Source organism: Lepidochelys kempii, chromosome 9 (genome assembly GCF_965140265.1).
Source record: "Lepidochelys kempii isolate rLepKem1 chromosome 9, rLepKem1.hap2, whole genome shotgun sequence".
Lineage (NCBI taxonomy): Eukaryota > Metazoa > Chordata > Testudines > Cheloniidae > Lepidochelys > Lepidochelys kempii.
In genome coordinates, this window is record NC_133264.1 from 97,693,556 (window position 1) to 97,711,577 (window position 18,022).

Below are 18,022 nucleotides of genomic sequence, written 5' to 3' on the forward strand. Positions count from 1 at the left end.
TTACCTAGTTTACCACAAATGTTAGTTACTGAGAGGCTAAAAAAGCACCACCTAACAGTGAAGACAGGGCCTCAGCCAGTTCTGAACCCACATGATGGTTTTTCAACCAAGCCATTTTGATTTAAGAGTATAAGAATCTACCAAAGTTTACTAAAATGCAAACATTAAATCTCCCTATTTCCCTTATCCACTGAATCAAGTAAAATTATGTTTTAGAACTTAATATCCTCAGTATTTTAAGGGATTCATGCTAGCTGCCAAATCAACATTATTGGTGTGTGTTCTTTTGGGCAACTTTTTTTTTTGCAGGTGTAATTTTCTTTATTTTACTGGGGAAAAGGGAAAACCTACTTTCCTTCTGCCTCCCATTCAATTGCCACTGGCAACCAAAAAAACTGCATGCTGTTAAGATTACACCAGCTGAGAGTTAAGACTGCTTCCAGTCCAATGCCGCAGTTTAGTTTTAATTATTTTTTTATCTCAAACTACTAGAGGAAATGTAATACCACTACAGTATTTATGGAATGGGTTCTCCATGGTACACAGGGATAGTTTTGGAATTTGGCATGTAAACAAATTTAATTTTGAATACTAAACTAAAATTAGTCTAGTTTTGTGAGATTTTTAAAATACAGGTCTCAAATACAGGTCCTAAATACATCCTCATTAAAGGGATATAAAGTACCGTAGTAGTGGACAAAATGTATTTTGAAAGCTGGAGCACATACCTCTAGCTTTTCAGAATTCACTGAAAAAATAGCCAAATTTTTTATTTGGCATTTCAGGAGACAATTTCTGAATTAAAATATTCTCACCTTTCTCCAATGTTCCTACAGCATTTGTTTTAGCAGAGCAATTACTACTATTAGACTAATCCTGCCTAAGCCTGAAGGTTGAGAGAATTTATCAGAGGGTATAAATTTGTGTGTTTTCATACCACAAATTCACAGATAGCATAGCTTGTGGAAAAGAAATAAAGTGAAGAAAATGGACAAAAGTTATTTCTCATGAATGTGGGCTTGAACTAAGGCCTTTTCTACATGCTAGTTTGGTCAGCAAAAGGCAGCTTTTGTCAAGAAAACAGTGGAGGGGTACACGCTACAATGCTCCTCCTGCTGACAAAACTCTCCTGCTTTGCCAACAAAATAAAACCACCTCAAGAAGAGGTGCAGGGCTTTTTGCAGCAAAGTTAGATTGACAAAACATCAGTGCAGACACGGCGTTCATTATGTTGCCTCTAGGATGTATCCCACCATTCCCACTGTGACTGCCCTGCTCGCTGTTTTGAACTCTGGTGCCCTGCATCCAGCTGCACAGGCATGTGCCCTTCCCCTTTCAAAATTCCAGGAAGTTCTGAAACTGCTCAGCGTGGAGAGCTCACACAGCTACTGCTCAGCTAAGCAGGCCAGCTCCTGGCAGCAAACACACTGTCTGGACTACAGGGGAGGGAATGGATCTCCTCGGTCTGTGGGGAGAGGAGACTGTGGGAGTACTCTGAGGGAATCACAGAATCAAAACATTCATGTGGAATCCTGCTCACCCCAGCACTAGGACCACAGCAGCAGGCAGGCAGGGCAAGCTGCTGCTTGGGGCGGGACACACTGCTGTGCAGAGCCAGGGAGGGAGGCAGGGGCTGATGTCGGGGTGTCCCATGTCCCCTGCTGGTGTACAGGTCTTCAATGAGCTGGGGTGAGGGGAACACCAGCTTATTGTACACCAGCTTCTGCCTCAGGACTGGTTGCTTCCATCTGCTGTCTGAACTTAAAGAAATGGTGCAGACACACTCATGTCTCCCCCTTCCCCTCCGCCCCCCAGTTCACGAGCTGAAAAGCAGCTGGCAATCTAGTAGGATGCCGATTGAGAAACCATCATGTAATGCTGTGCCTGCCCCATGAGGCATTGCAAACCCTCCCCAAAGCACCCTGCGGCCAGTTGCACAGTGGGATAGTTACCCACACTGCACTGCTGTGTGTCAATGCAAGAGCTGCAAGTGTGGATGCACTCCACCGACACAGGGAGCATAGTGTGGACATACTATGGTGGTGGCGGTACCTCAGTGTAACTTGAGTCGACAAAACTCTAGCGTAGACAAGGCCTAAGTTATTTGTGGTCATTCAGGGTTTGATCCTGCAAGATGCTGATCATTCTGGCCCAGTCCATCTAAGAACTTAATGACACACTCAACTTTAAGCATATGAGTAGGATCATTGACTCTAATGGACCACTCATGCTTAAATTTAAGCATGTCCTTAAGTGTTTTGATGGATCAGGTCACAATGCACCACATGTTGCAGGACTGAACTTTTAGCAATATCAGCAACTCACTGTCCAGATTTTTTTTTTTAATACAAAGAATGGACCTGAAATTATTTTTAAATATATTTGTCCCAGTTTATAGAGCAAGAGCACTTTAGTGAAACTTTGCAACTCATATAAATGTATATTTGAGATGAGACTGCCACATAGCTTAGCGATACAAAATGACTTAAGATAGTTAAGACCCAGGCAGACTGGGAAGAGCTACAAAAGGATCTCTCAAAACTGGGTGACTGGGCAACAAAATGGCAGATGAAATTGCATTTATCAACATTAAAAGTAATGCACATTGGAAAGCATAATCCCAACTATACATATAAAATGATGGGGTCTAAATTAGTTGTTACCACTCAAGAAAGCGATCTTGCAGTCATTGTGGATAGTTCTCTGAAAACATCCACTCAATGTGCACCGGCAGTCAAAAAAGTGAAAAGAATGCTGGGAATAATTAAGAAAGGGATAGATAATAGGACAGAAAATATCATATTGCCTCTATATAAATCCATGGTACGCCCACACCTTGAAGACTGGGACTTTTCAGCTTGGAAAAGTGTCGGCTAAGGGGAGATATGATTGAGGTCTATAAAATCATGACTGTTGTAGAGAATGTAGATATGGAAGTGTTGTTTACTACTTCTCATAACACAAGAACTAGGGGTCACCAAATGAAATTAATAGGCAGCAGGTTTAAAAAAACAAACAGCAAGTATTTCTTCACACAACACACAGTCAACCTGTGGAACTCCTTGCCAGAGGATGTTGTGAAGGCCAAGACCATAACAGGGTTTAAAAAAAGAACTAGATAAATTCATGGAGGATCGGTCCAATCGATGGCTATTAGCCAAAATGGGCAGGAATGGTGCCCCTAGCATCTGTTTGCCAGAAGCTGGGAATGAGTAACAGGGGATGGATCACTTGATGATTACCTGTTCTGTTCATTCCCTCTGGGGCACCTGGGACTGGCCACTGTCGGAAGACTGGATACTGGGCTAGATGGATCTTTGGTCTGACACAGTAGGGCCATTCTTATGAACCCCATATAATCAATTAAAACACAATCAACTTCAGCTATGTCTGCAGGTTGAGGTAATAGCTTTGAGCATGCCCATACATACTTCATGTTTTTAAACAGAATGCTACATTTATAAATTCAGTTTAATTAGAAGATTTAAATTATGATCTTTAGAGAGCTGAGTTGGAAATTCTATGAAAAGTGACACGGTCAACTGAAACGTGGCTTTTTTGGGAATGTGGCTGTGTACTTTAAAATCGAGTTCTGATTTTTCTCCATCCCCTATATTTCCCTTTTCCTAGCACCTGACATTCACTATTCTTTCCTCTACCTTCTCCATGAGATGCAGATTTTTGAGAATTCACAACTGCATAGAATAGGTTAGAGATGAAATTCAAATTTTTAATGTTTAAACTTCAATATTTTAAGATTAAACAATTTTTGCTATTTCGCAGAAAAATACAATTTGCACTTCTTCAACAAAGGAGTCCCAACAAATGGAGAACTACAGACCTGGGATTACTTAAACATGACAGGTTGTCATGATATTCACAATGAAGTGTAATGATACTAGGTTAAGCTGACAGTGAGAAACAGGTTGTACTCTACTGACTCCTTGCTGACTTTTTCAAATCTTTTGTCCAAGATATGTATCAGAATTTTAAAGCTTGCAAGTCTTCATTGTTAGTTTTAATAAACCCCCAGCACAGGGGCCACCACTATAGAATACAGCAGCTGGGCCACTGTGAAGTGCAGAAGTAGGTGGTGATTAACCGTGAATTTCCTCCCTTTTGTAGGTTTAATTTTGACTTATTTTACACAAATCATAAAATAAACAAAATGACAACAGGCAAAAACAATTAACTAAACTGTTTTTGAGTAATATAATTTGCTCTGAAAATGTACATTGACACTGACCAACTTTGTAAAGTGCTTTAAGATTTATTGATAAAAAGCACTGTAAGAGCCAGATATTATTCCAGTTACAATAAACATCATGATTCCATTATAATGAGCTAATCAAAAATCCCTTAACTGTTGGGGAGGAGGAATAAACTACGAAAGCTCAGCTAGTGTGTCAGTGCTTAGTGAAAATAAGCATAGTCATCCATATTCTCCACTGTCATTAAAATAAATAAGTTCCATAGGAATAGTATTTTCAGGTCGTCTCAGCTGAAGTATGAAAAGTCAGATAAAGCTGAAGCACCATTTCAATCCTGGCAACTGTATGATTCTGTTCTCCCCTCCCACTGCATTCCAATATGGCTGCTTCCTAAATTTCCCCCTAGCTGCCTGGGTGCAGAACACAGAACAGTCTCTGTTCTCATTTGCTGGTGCCACAACAACCTCCAGCAACCAGGGGCAACAATTGCAGGGCAAGAGCAGCCCTGGGATGGAGCATGCTCAGCGTAAATGGTAGCTTCAGAGTATTTGCTACCAAAATAACAAGTTTCTATTGAGCATGTGCAAAGTATAATTTTTCAGATTTTAACTGGGCCATATTTGGGTCAATTTCCATAGGAATGGCAAATGGCATCTATGACAGCAGTGTGACACACACACACAGCCAAATTTTAAGCCCCTGCTCCAAACCATGGAGGCATTAGAGCTTCTCAAGGAAGTAGTTAAGATTTTTTTTTTTTTAAAACATGGGCAAGGCAATATTTTTCCCTAGCTTTGTTCTTGGAAGTAGATGAACCATGTTAGCTGAAGATTTTTGCCTGAACAGTTAACATTTGCCAATGTTATAAGCAACTGAAAACAGGGTCTTATAATGGTAAATGATGGGCAATGTTGACTATTGCCAGCACTACCAGCTTCACCTAATATTTACTTCTTCCTACCTCAAAATCCTTTGGGTGGAACATGTTCCTGATGATAACAACACGCTCATGTCGCTTTCGAGCTGTGGCATCTTTCTTCTCAGGCCTCCAATCCAATTGTCTAATGAAATGAAGCAATAGTAAGAAGACATTGTTGCACCTTTCTTCAGTTTCTACAAGTATTTGTTGAAAAAAAATCATTAATTTGACATACAGATTTCAGTAGCGATAGCTATTTTGGTTCTAAAGAATTATTTAAATCTTCTACAAAATGGAATGGAAAGGTGATCAGTAAGTTAATCACTGTTCCTCTTACAAAGCAGCTTCAAATACCATAAACATGCACAAGAATGTCATGTAGACAAGCCAAATTTAACGTCAGGGGTCAATGTAGTCTACTGAACATCCAGCTTTAAAGTACAACAAACATCTAAAGATTCCCAAAAAGGTCTTTGAAAATTGTTCTGACATGATTTTATTTGTATTCTCTTATAAGCTCACACGGTCTTACAGTAAACGTTTACTGCTTGCATTTCAAGGTCTTCATGTTCTTTATAGTACATTATCTCAAAAATATAGTGCCATAATGCACACCCTTTGCCACACCCTGAATTTTGTTGCTAATTTATCTGTTCTGTGAATTCTCATTTTGACTATGGTTGGGGCTTGTAGGAATTGTACCTACTGTACTATTCTTTAGCTGAAACTGGGCTTGATTCCATTAAGATTTATGATCTCAATCTTAGAGAAAAGTCTGATTTAGTAAAATTGCTTATTCCTGCTGCTTCTGGTGAAGCATTCTTGGATTTCTATGAAGGTCACTCTGCAAGTTGATTAAGGAGCACAAGCCATTTAAAAGTCAGCGTATGAAAGTATTAATTTTTTTTTTAAAGTAATACCTAAGATCAGAGGTGAAAATACATTGTTTTCTTTGTGCACTTGACAGAACCTCCTTCATAGTTTCACTATTTCCCAGGCCTAGTCAGTTTCTCCTAGGGACAGAGAAACATTGTAAAAATAATAAATGGGCACGGAAGCCCAGAGGCAGGTATAATAATTGAAATCTAGTCAACTTTTAAAAAACAATGTTAAGTAGTTTCAAGTTAAACTCTTCCTTTTAATTATAATAAAATTCGCATCACTATTTATTCCTTGAAGAAAAACAGCAGTCCAGGGAATTTTAAAATGCTTTGCATTGGAATGTGCAGTATTTCAAAATCAAATTTTATATGGAATTTTCTTGCTTCCAACAGTAAGAATTTGCTTGATTCTTTAAGATCACATGTAACTCACCTCTACATAAGAAAAATTTTAAATAAAAACATTTGAATGCTAAAAGCAGATGTCTGTGTATAAATGGGCAAAAATAGAAAGCAGTGTACTTGTTCATATACTAATTGGAACCTCATGCTAACTGCTCTAGAATTTTTGAAAGTGTAATGCAATTATTAAATTTAACTAACTGTAACATGCAGGAAGCTAAACAGTGTTGTCTCCTTATAGGAGCAATGTTAATCACAAGAAATAAAAGTGACTCTACAGGGTTCTGCAGATTCACTAACGTAGGAAGAGAAACTTCCATCACATTTAAAAAAAACCCAAAAAACATACCAACAATTCCTGCCTCTCAGCTGTAACACTCCATTCAGAAGAAAGTAATGGAAGTCTTTGGATCTCTATGGACTCCAACCAAACATGACAATCCAAGGGACTTTCAAGACGCCAGCATTTAACTCATATTCCTCACCCCACCCCAATGAAATAACTCTAAACCTAATCTTTGATCTTTAATTATTGGTATAACATTGAATAAATGAATATAAAAAAAACTGTTTTAGCTAAGACATTTAGAAAAAACATTTTACTGAAAAAAGTTACAAACTTTTGTTGTTGAGACAGCCTCTTCTTGTAGTCTTTGCATTTCTTCTTCTTTTTGCTTGCATCATACTCCCCCTTTAGTTGAAACTTTGCTACTTCAACATGCAATTTGTAGCCTCTAATCTCATCCTCATCCAGAAGTCTTAATGCAAGCTCAACTGATTCTCGCTATTTGAAGATAAATCAAATTATAGTAAGCCTTAAAACAAGCATAATCAATGAGAAGGTTTTGATTAAAAAAATTAAAAATGAGTTCCTCTACGCCCAAACAAAGCTTGAACCTGTTTACAAAAATTAATGTTAAAAAGGGGCTACTTTTAGTGTTGCTCGACTCTGGCCCAAAACCACATTTCACCAGTGTACTTAACAGACTCACTCACCCACCCCCAACTGAACTTCACCAAGTCACCACTTCTCTTCATTCCAATCATTTCTAAAAATGAACTATGACCATTCTAGTAAGCTACTATAATTATAGGGAAGAATTAAAAAAGATTAAGATAAAATTTTCAAAAGGACTTAAGTCCCACTTTCAAAAGTGACAGACTCAGGAGCTTAAGCCTTCCTGAAAGTCAATTGGAAAGATCCTCATTAGTTAAATACCTCAGTCAGTATTTTGCAGCCTGCATTCTGAAAATACAAATAGTTAACAGAATTCAGAAAAACTATCATGACAATACTATGGCCATAATGTTGTGATGCAGCTTTTCTGAATTCTGCCCCTGTATTAATTATTTAATATTTGTAGTGCATAGGGTCCCCCTGTGGAAGACACTGTACAAACGTAACAAAAGATGGTCTCTAACCCAAAGAGCTCCCAGAAGCTTGCAATTAAGTAAAATGAGTGAAAACAGGTGCATACAATGGACTGTGGGAGCACAAGGTAAAGACTGTGAACACCACTATAATCAGTGGTCATCTTAAGGCATCAGAATGCCCATTCAGAGCGCCCTATCAGCAACATCTAATAAAAACCAACAGTGGTTGGTAAGTGTCAGGAAAAGTTGCATGCAGTGTTGTAGCCATGCTGGTCCCAGGATATTAGAGAGACAAGGTGAGTGAGGTAATATCTTTTATTGGACCAACTTCTGTTGGTGAAAGACGATAAGCTTTTGAGCTACAGAGAGCTCTCCTCGTTGGAGAAAAGTTGCAGCCTTTCATATTTGACAATAAAGAACTACTTTGTCATGAAGCAGAGCCAACAAAAAAAAAAAGTAATATTACACTGAGTACACCACTGACCTTGAGATAACAACAGAGGCCATCTCCTTTAAGATTTCCTTGCTTGTCTTTATAAAGTTTAATTTTATGTTCTTCTGTCTGAGGATCTCGCATAATGATACCACACTTCGACATAACCTGTATAAACTCATCCTTTGTAATGTCTGGAGGCAAACCTGCAAAGTAAATTCAACCATATAAATCTAGAATGTATTTATATAGTGAATTCCAAATCCAGTTTTTCAGCACCACTAAGCCCATTTTAAAAAGGAAACAAGAATGAATCAGTTATTAAATGAAAAATGTGTCAGTGCAATGTTATGGGTGAGATTTTACATGAACAAAAATAAATTTTTGTGCACTAATTTAGTTTTGAGCATGTTTTATTTCTCGTTAATTGAATGTTTGGTAATCTTTCTGCTTTTTAAGCAAGTGAATTGTGGAAATGTGATGGTTTCTATGGTAACCATTAACTTCTGATTTTTCTGATCTGTAGATGTAAAGTCTGTGTTGCATTAAGTGTTTTTGGACTTAAGTTTCCTTCATATCCCAAAACAATGACATAGCAAACACATTACCCTATGGGCAAATAAATATATTAACCAATGCACAGTTTTTCATGGTGCACACGTTTAGGTATCTTCCCTTTAACTGGGATAAAAAGTTAAGACACTGCAGAGCCAGTACAATTGTCATTCTTACCATTTTTTCCTAATTTAGTACAACATGCCTTCATTTAAGACTTTGCACATACTGAAGTTTAAAATTTTTAAACAAATGAGTTATTTGAGCAGAAGAAAAACAGCATTTGAAATATTTTTAAATTATGAAGAATTCCTGAGTTAGCCAAGCCTAGAGAAAGGAGAGTTCTTAAGATATGCTGCTTCAGGTGCATGTTTTTCTTGTGCTCATGTAACTCAAAAAACAGCCAGTTGTATTACCTTTTCAAACAAATTCATCTTTGGGCTAAGAACAAGCATGAGAAGGCGCAAAAGATTTAACATTCGTGAAGCTACATTATACTGCTGTAAAATTGTCTTCCCTTCCCCTATTTATTCTGTTTTTTGCCTCCATTTACTATATCTTGACCTAGTCTAGACAGGGGGATTCCCAACCTTTTTCTTTCTGAAGTCCCCCCCCACATGCTATAAAAACTCCACAGCCCAGCTGTGCCACAATAACTTTTTCTGTATATAAAAGCCAGGGCCAGTGTTAGGGGTCAGCAAGCAGGGCAATTGCCTGGGGCCCCTTGCCACAGGAGCCCTTGCGAAGCCATACTGCTCAGGCTTTGGCTTCAGCCCCAGGTGGCAGGGCCAGGGCCCCAGGCTTTAGCCCCATGCAGTGGGACTTTGGCTTTCTGCTGAGGACCCCAGTGAGTCTAATGCTAACCCTAACTGGCAGGCCCCCTGGTCTAGACCAATGATTCATGAGTTGTGTCAATGTACCACTGCAATCTATGGAGCACTTGCTGGTGGCTCTTGGAGTACTGGGCTGGCCACACTGGGCTCTCTCCCCGTGTTTCAGCCAACTAAATTGTATTTAAACAGGTAAATTTATTCAACACTTTCCTAGTATTACTTTTCCATCTCAGCAACTACTGTAGTTGTCACAGGGATGTTATACGATCACAAATGTGAGCGTAAGTAGGCTGTGCAATTATGAAGGTGTGAAGAGGGAGCCAATCAATGAGACAATGTCCTAAAATGTGATCCACACTATTAAGTGCTCTGGAGCAGATTATTTATATAAATTGCCTAACACACCTTTGGCACTATATTAAAAAAAAAGTGATGACTTACCCGTCACATACACATTTGTGTTTTTGTCTTCTTCAACATGAAACCATCCTAAAAACAGAATCATAATTGTATAAGTTGTGCTAAACCCCCTAGAAATAGAACAGGATTTTAACATTAAGCTCTCATTTATCAGTTTCACTAACTAAATTTCCAAGAAGCTTCCACTTCACCCTAGGGAACTCAGAACACTATTAGTAGCTTGATTATATTTCACATTAGAAATATAGGTTTTTATAACTAATAAGTGCTATGCAATTTCAGAAGTGTTTCAAGAATTTTCAGAACAGATGCCTGAGCATCTCTACTGTGCATAATACTAATGCACAATTACATTTGCTCATTTTTTCTTAAATATTGTATATTTTCCAGCTTATGCAAAATGAAGACCCTTACCTGCATCGAGTTTTCTTTTTTCTCCTTTTTGTTTAGAATCTGTTTGTTGGGGTGCTTTTTTATTTGCCGACTGCTGTGCTCCTGCTGTCCTAGAATCCACAGCTGGCTTACTTTCAGTCTTTGAAGCAGAGGAACTGTCTAAACTATCTGTAGGGAAGCCATAGTTAGCATGATATGTTGCCAGGAAGTCTTCAGTCACCTAGAAAAGGAATGTTAAATATTAATCTATAATAGAGTTCAAAGATAAACCCCAGTAAATTACAAGTTTACTGGTGGTGAATTTCTGAAGATAACTACTAAAACAGTAATCCAGATGTCTTCACTTACAGAGGAAAATATAAACGCTCAAATGGACACTGCAGCTGAAAACTTAGAAATGCCAGGTATTAGTAAAGCCATACTGAGAAGTCGGCACACACTACTCAGGAACTTTTTTCTATATTGCAGACAAACACACACATTCATTAGTGCCCCCCTTTCCAAGGTAAAACTTTTAATACTTTCGCTTACTGAGTTACATTTGTCTGAGGCAGAAAGAAACCCAAAATGGAATACTAAGAACAGAACTCAATTGCTCTCGACCATGAGCAAGGAGAAGAAGTGACATTGACAGGCAGCCAAAAACCAAAACACTGATTATTAAATTGACTGCAACTTGTGGGCCTGTCTTCTTGAAAAAAGGTTTGCAGAGAAGATTGACTGGTGTTAATATAGTGTAAATCTTAGTATAGGCAATACACACTAATACATGATTAAGTCAAAGATCATATATTTTTGGCTCAGAGTATTACCTGAACATGTTAGCTATTTCCCTCCCAACCAAACCTCCCTGTGGAGAATGAGTGTATGAGCAGTGTCTAAATCGGTCTCTCACCCCAAAAATATACTATATTAGATTAGATGCAAAATTTACAATACCTTATTTGTTGTTAGATACGTTTTACTACTAAGGTTTTTACAAACTATTTGCAGTACTGTATAGTTGTAACAGGACAAGAAAATATACTAGTTGAAGTTTAGTTTGACATTTTAGTATCACAAAATGGTTACAACCGCTTATTGTTTAAACCAACTTTTCCACTGTCAATATGGTCAAGTTTTCAGACAATCTTTTCAAAGATGAGAACTCAGCGTTGTAAGAAAAGGTTAGGAGTTTAGTGATTTGCCAAATTATTGCAGAACCATATAACGCTAAATTCCAGTGTTTATAAATCGCTAGTATATCGCGATGTAAGTGTAAGAGTTTGGTTACGCAATAGAAAGTCTGTCCATCTCAAAAGGCCCAGGCCTAATTTAGGAGGGATGCACTGACCTTTGCAGAATCTTACATTATGAACGAGTCCAGTGGCACCTTAAAGACTAACAGATTTAATTGGGCATAAGATTTCATGGGTAAAAATCCCACTTCTACCCCCTTACACTATGTAATCCGCACTATATTTGGCTCCAGCCAATCCGAACAGCTCATTACTTTCATGGGAGCTGAATTTTATTTTAAAGAGTTTTTTAAAATTGTTTGAATTTTTTTTCAGTGAATAGTTAATAGTTTTGTTTATCAAATAACTTAATAAATCAGTGAAACAATACATCTAACTAGGTGTCCTGCAGCAGCATTATTTTTAGATTTGAGTGGGAAGAAAAATGTTCCAACAAAATGAATTTAAAATTACTTCAGACTACATTTCCAACTTTGTTTTATTTCTTGAAACTAGACTGGTTGCTAGTGCAAAACAATTTTTGTTAAAGGGGTTATTAATAAAAAGCCCTCAATGGAATATTAATATATTGGTATTCCATTTACCCAAGGCCAGCTGAGACCTATTATTCCAAACCAGGAAGATAAAGGGAAAACAACTGTTGCTGGGACTGATCTTCTGGAATATTAAGCAGACAACTTTATTATAATACCAGCCATGAACATAATAGCAGCTACTGTACTTTTTAAAAATGAATTTTTATAACTGTGAACGGTTTTTAATGCTTTGACTGGAACCTAAGCCCTCTCTCCCCCGCACAGGCAAGTGTAAACTCTCTCACAATTGCTGACCAATGGCCCTCAATCCTGTTCTGTAAAAAGAAAATTATGCTCTAATAAATTTGTTAGTCTCTAAGGTGCCACAAGTACTCCTTTTCTTTTTACAGATACAGACTAAGATGGGTGCTACTCTGAATCCTGTTCTGGTGGAACAAACTTTAAGAGATCATTATCATTTCAATGCACATTTAGTCATCAGGTTCACTTAAGGGGAGGCACAAACCATGAGCAAAAGAATACTGGAAGAAATACTTATGGCTTAAGAAATCAAAAAACTTAAAATGATTAGGTATGATCCACACACACACAAAATGGGAAAGCATACAGACTCCCGACATGGACCTACAGTTACATCACGGCTAAGGAGAAAGCCCCATATGCAGTGCTCTATAAAAGGGTGTGAAGTGGCTTGCAAATTACAGACCCACCATACAATTTCCTTTCCCTAATGTCTGCATCGTAGCTCACGCTCAAATAAATTGGTTGGTCTCTAAGGTGCCACAAGTACTCCTTTTCTTTTTGCAAAGACAGACTAACACGGCTGCTACTCTGAAACCAGTACAGCAGCAGAAATTCTGATGGAGTGTGAATTGAGCCAGTCACCTGAGCCACTCTCATAACTGGGTTGCCCAGGGATTAACTCCTCCTGCATTTAATTAGCTCTTAATGCTATCTTCCCACCCCTCTTTGGGAAGACTTATCCCACAGTATGTAATAAAAATGTATTCCTCCAGGAATTTCTGAAACACTGCTGCAGATGCCAAGACAAAAATCTTCTGCAAAGGCAGATTTGAAGGAAGCCCTGAGAACTATCAGAGCCTTCTCCCCGCCGCCCCTTTTAGTTACCACCCAGATACCAAAGCTCCCTGCGTGTTATACAAGAAAGTACCGCGGGAAAGAGAAACCCGGGACACAGTAATGCGGGGACACCTAGAGGCGAGGGAAGACCGTAAGTTACACATGAGTTTGCAATAAGATGCAGCAGCTACAGAAGGCCAAGGCTTTCTTGTGCTGCAAAGGCATCGGCCCCCTCCGCCGTGACACGCCAGCCTCTCTGGGGCTCTGGCGCGCCTGCCGCCGGACTCGGTGTCGCGCTCGGCCCTGAGGCCCGCACCCGCCAACGGGAAAGGCTCCACCACACCGAGGGGAACCTGAAGCGGCCGCGGCCCTCACGCCCCCAGCCCGGGCGCCCCGCCCCCGGGGAGGCCCTGGGCAGTGCGAGCCGCCGCCGCCGCCCCCCGGCCCGCCTCACCTTAGGGAACCAGGCCTTCTTGTCTCGGTCCCACTCGTAAGCCGTCCCGTCCGCCGGGTCCACGTAGGTGAAGGGGTCGGGCTCGCCCTCGCCGCTGCGGCGGGCCTCGTACAGCTGCTGGAGCCGCAGCTGCTGGTAGAACTCCTCGTTCCCGTCCGAGCCGCCGCTCATCGTACAGGCCGGGCGCGGCGCCGCCTCCGCGGGCCCGGGGAACGCGCCTCCCGCCCGCCCGCAGCTCCGCCGCCTCGCGAGCAACGCGCCCCTGCCTCCCCTCAGGGAGGCAGCCGCTACCCCCCGAGTCCTGTTTATTTGCCGCCCGGCCCGGGTCTCAGTGCGCAAGAGCGGAAGTGACTTCTCTGCCTCCCGCCGGCCCCACCCCCGGAAGGGAAGGGGAGGGGAGGAACCATTCTGAGCGAGTGTAGGTGGGTATGGGTGGAAGGAATGGTCGTGCTCAACGGAGCCAACGGGCAAGGGCTGGGCCAGCACGTGGTCAGCTGCGGGCCAATGGGAGGCACAGAGAGAGCGATAGGCCCCTTCCTGGGAGCAGGCAGCCCGTGGCTTCTTTTCCCGCCTGGGGCGTGGCCTAGCGCAGTATTTCCTCAAGGGCGGGGCCTGGGAAGGTTCTAGATGGGTCCCAGACCAGTTGAGGGCTGGATTAACTGGCTCCTAGCCTAGGCAAACATGGTTTCTTGGGGGGGGAGGGAGCCCAGCTCATCCCATCCCATCCCATCGCAGTGCCCCTTTCCCCACCACCCGCCTAGGCCTGACCCAGTGCAGGGTGTTGTGGTGCTGCTTGGGTCATGGGGGAGGGCGGCCAGGCCCAACCCCAGCAGCACGGTGACCTGCACTGGACAGCGAGGCAGGGAGCCGGGCCCAGCCCTGCGGGACAGGCTGCCGCTGCGGGGCGAATGTGAGGGGAAAGAGCTGTCCAGCCCCCTCGCTTCCCAGGGCTTCGCTGTCGGGCGGGAGCAGGGCAGAGAAGTGTGAATGTGTAATGGTGGGGCGTGAAAGAAGGCAAAGTGCAGCTGGTGGGTTGCCTTAGTAAAAGATGGGGGAACCACTGACCTTGTGTCCTGCTCCATTCAGCTTTGGGAAAGGGACCCTGGTACCTGCTCCGGGCAGGCAAGCCCTTCCTCTCCCCCTCTCCACAGTCTGTCCTGGTCCTCTTTGTTCTGCGTGGGGTCTACTCACTAGGGTCTGCCCTGCCACAGGGTCTTTCAGCACAGGCCATCTCCTTTGCCACTCTCGGGCCCCATTGCTGCAGTTTATGTCCTAATCCTTTGTGGGCCATCATTTTAGCCTGGCTGTGTGTCACATATGGCCCCCTCAGGCATGCCCAGTGGTGATATCCTGGTGTTCTTGAGATGCCATCATGCTGCTGCCATTGCTCTTGTGCCATGATGCTAACTGTTTATCTTGTCCACTGTGCACTTTGGCAGCATGACTCGCAAAGTTTTTCTGAATGATAGCAGCAGCACACTGCCGTGTTAGTGATTCCTCCGCAGGAATCTCTCCACTCATGCAGTAGAAGCATACGCTGATGAGCAGTAGACTTGTGCAGCTGGTTTAGCTCAAAGGATGCCCAATAGTCCCATCGAAATCAAGACTGGCCTTCACATGTCTCTCATTCACACCTGCCTGATGTTCATTTCAAAGGATAGTGGAGGCCATCTTAATGCTCACTAAGGTAAGAAATACAGTTTCATATTATTTTATCTTATCAGCCTACATTTATACTCTCAATATGGAAATGTGTTTTGTGTATGCTGTCACATTTATGCAGAAAATGTCAATGCATCCTGATTAGTTCATCAGTATATATGGTAGGCAGCATCAGCAAAAGATTAAAAACTTATTCAGGAACACAGTGAACATTGGCAGTGGAAGTTGGATTTAAGTTCCTACAACTTGGTACAAGAAGATGCTTCCTATTTGCTTTATAGTGTGCCTAAGTTGTGGATCTTGTGTCTAGTGTTGATTTCTCTCAGACATTTCAAGCTCCATTTCATTTACTTTCATTGGAATTGAGCAGCTAACTTTCCAGACACGCCTTTATAAATTTGCTCTTTAGTGTTTCAGTGTATCATTAAGAACATAAGAATGGCCATACTTGGTCACACCAGTGGTCCATCTTGCCCAGTATCCTGTCTTCCGACAATGACCAGTGCCAGGTGCTTCAGAAGGAATGAACAGAACAGGGCAATTATTGAGTGATCCATCTGTGGTTGTCCAGTCCCAGCTTCTGGCACTCAGAGGTTTAGGGATACCCAGAGCATGGAGTTGCGTTTCTGACCATTTTGGCTAATAGTCAATGATGGATGTAATAGCCATTGATCATTCAAGAATATCAAAATATACTAGAATTGAACAATAATTCCTACTTCTGGTGTTGCACTGTTTTTCTGTGAGCAGGCAGCCATCTTCCATTTGATAGAAAGCCCATTTTCATAATGTTTTATTGGCAGGACTAAACAAAAAAAGATAGGACTATACACTGGTATTGCTTCAAAATGTTGTGTTGCCTCAGGTGTTGGAGCAGAGGACATGACCAAATGTCCCCTCTTCCAGAAGTGTCCCTTGCTGAAACTTCTAAAATACTTTTACTGTCTCCCAAATATCTGCTTTTTAGAAATCAAAGAATAGTATAAGTTATTCGTATTTACAGCTTCTAGAGAATGTATTTTGGCTCACTGTTCAAAAAGCTATACTGGTGCTGTGCAAATTACTAAATTTGTACTCTGAATTTTAAATTGTTTTTTAATGGGTGAAGATTGCTTTCTTAATGACAGTACCAGAGACTGACTCAAGTGGGAAATTAGTTAATTCTTCATCAGTGTCTATTGTATTTTAATTCCATTTGTCATGTTCTCAGTGCATTTGTGGAGAAGATGGGGATGCTGTATCAGTATTATTATAATTATTGTTGTAGAGTAATAGTCATCTACTTGGTTAATAAAGCACAACATTTAATGATAAAGTTCTTAATGCACCACAGAAATACTATGCATGAGCGTGCTTGTTATGAAGTAAAGCTGTTATGAACTTATAACCACCAAAAAACCCCATCCTTTGTGGGGTTTGAAGAACTGACTGCTATCACACACTCTTCTGGAGTTGTTGATTTTTGGTAAGCTTATTAGCATGTGGGTACATTCTTTTGTTGTTTTTAATGTGTTTTTTTTTCTGTAATGCTTTCAACCTTGAAAATAAATGTGCTTGCTTAGAAAGAGCTGTGTGGTAACTTCTAATTGAGGGCAATTATGCTGTTTATTGCCTCTGAAGAGAGAGCAAAGCACAGACACTAGTGTGTTTAGGCAGTCTGACTTGCTGGCAATAACACAGGGAAGTGTGCAGCCCCCGATCAGAAGGGAAAGAGACATAGGTCTCTACCCAAGAGAGATGACAGCTGGGAGCCAGAAGTCTAAAAATGGGTGTCGTTGCTGGACCATGGAAGGGGAATGCAGGTGCAGTTGCCCTAAACTGTGACCAAATCATCTAGTGATTTTTCAGAAGGTGATCGGGAGACTTTTTGAGTTGCAAGTATGTTTATTTGCAAAAGAATATGACTAGAAAACGTTTTTATGTGCATTATAAAGAAAGCATATTCTGTTGACTTTTGTTACATTAATTTTGGCTTAGGACTACAAAATTGAAGTATTTGTATAACTTATTTTAACTCTTCTTCTAAATAAAAACATAGTTGAACAAATCCTTACGGCTTGGCAACTGTTGATTGCTGCAGTTACAAAACAAACTTTTTACCCTATAATGGGAAGGGTATGCAGTCTAGAAGCTTTTTGGAAATCAATATTCTAGGAGCAAATATATCTTTACTGTCATATACACTGGAATGGTAGTAAAATCAGAGTAAAGCTCTGAGGAGAGACAGAGATCAGTTAATTTGCCAGTCAACAGACTGTCATATAAGATTGCTACAGCTATAAATATAGACTTTCAGTAATCCCTGGCTGGTATACAAAGAACATCCAATGTGTAGTTAGTGACATCTTTCAAGAATTTTCTTTTGGCAGAGCTATGATGATAGTGGTCCAAAGACTGTTTTACAATCAGTTACAAACTGACAGCTGAGAGGCATTTGAGTTACTTTTGTTTCAAAGCTTGCAAAATTAACATCAATTTTTTCATTAACCTAAATTTTATTTTCATATCTTTGAATAAAAGCATCCGCACACATGCCAGGAAAAGCTGTTTCCATGAAGTGTTGTTTTAATCCAGGAAGCTCAGCACAGCCTAAATTAGAGTGTTGAAGGAAGAACTACAATGATCCGGTTA

At 40.8% G+C, this 18,022-nt stretch overlaps 1 protein-coding gene across 2 annotated transcripts in view; it reads right to left on the reverse strand.

The window, feature by feature from the left end:
- HTATSF1 (HIV-1 Tat specific factor 1) overlaps nt 1–14,057 on the reverse strand; it is a 22,516-nt gene extending 8,459 nt beyond the window's left edge. For both annotated transcript variants that reach the window (XM_073358458.1, XM_073358457.1), the window contains exons 1-6: nt 13,730–14,057; nt 10,443–10,641; nt 10,050–10,097; nt 8,272–8,426; nt 7,034–7,197; nt 5,173–5,272 (exon numbers count right to left, since the gene is read on the reverse strand). In XM_073358458.1, the coding sequence (XP_073214559.1) occupies nt 5,173–5,272; nt 7,034–7,197; nt 8,272–8,426; nt 10,050–10,097; nt 10,443–10,641; nt 13,730–13,900 (837 nt within the window). In that variant the 5' untranslated portion in view covers nt 13,901–14,057. The remainder of the gene's footprint in view (nt 1–5,172; nt 5,273–7,033; nt 7,198–8,271; nt 8,427–10,049; nt 10,098–10,442; nt 10,642–13,729) is intronic.
- Nucleotides 14,058–18,022: the final 3,965 nt, after the last annotated feature.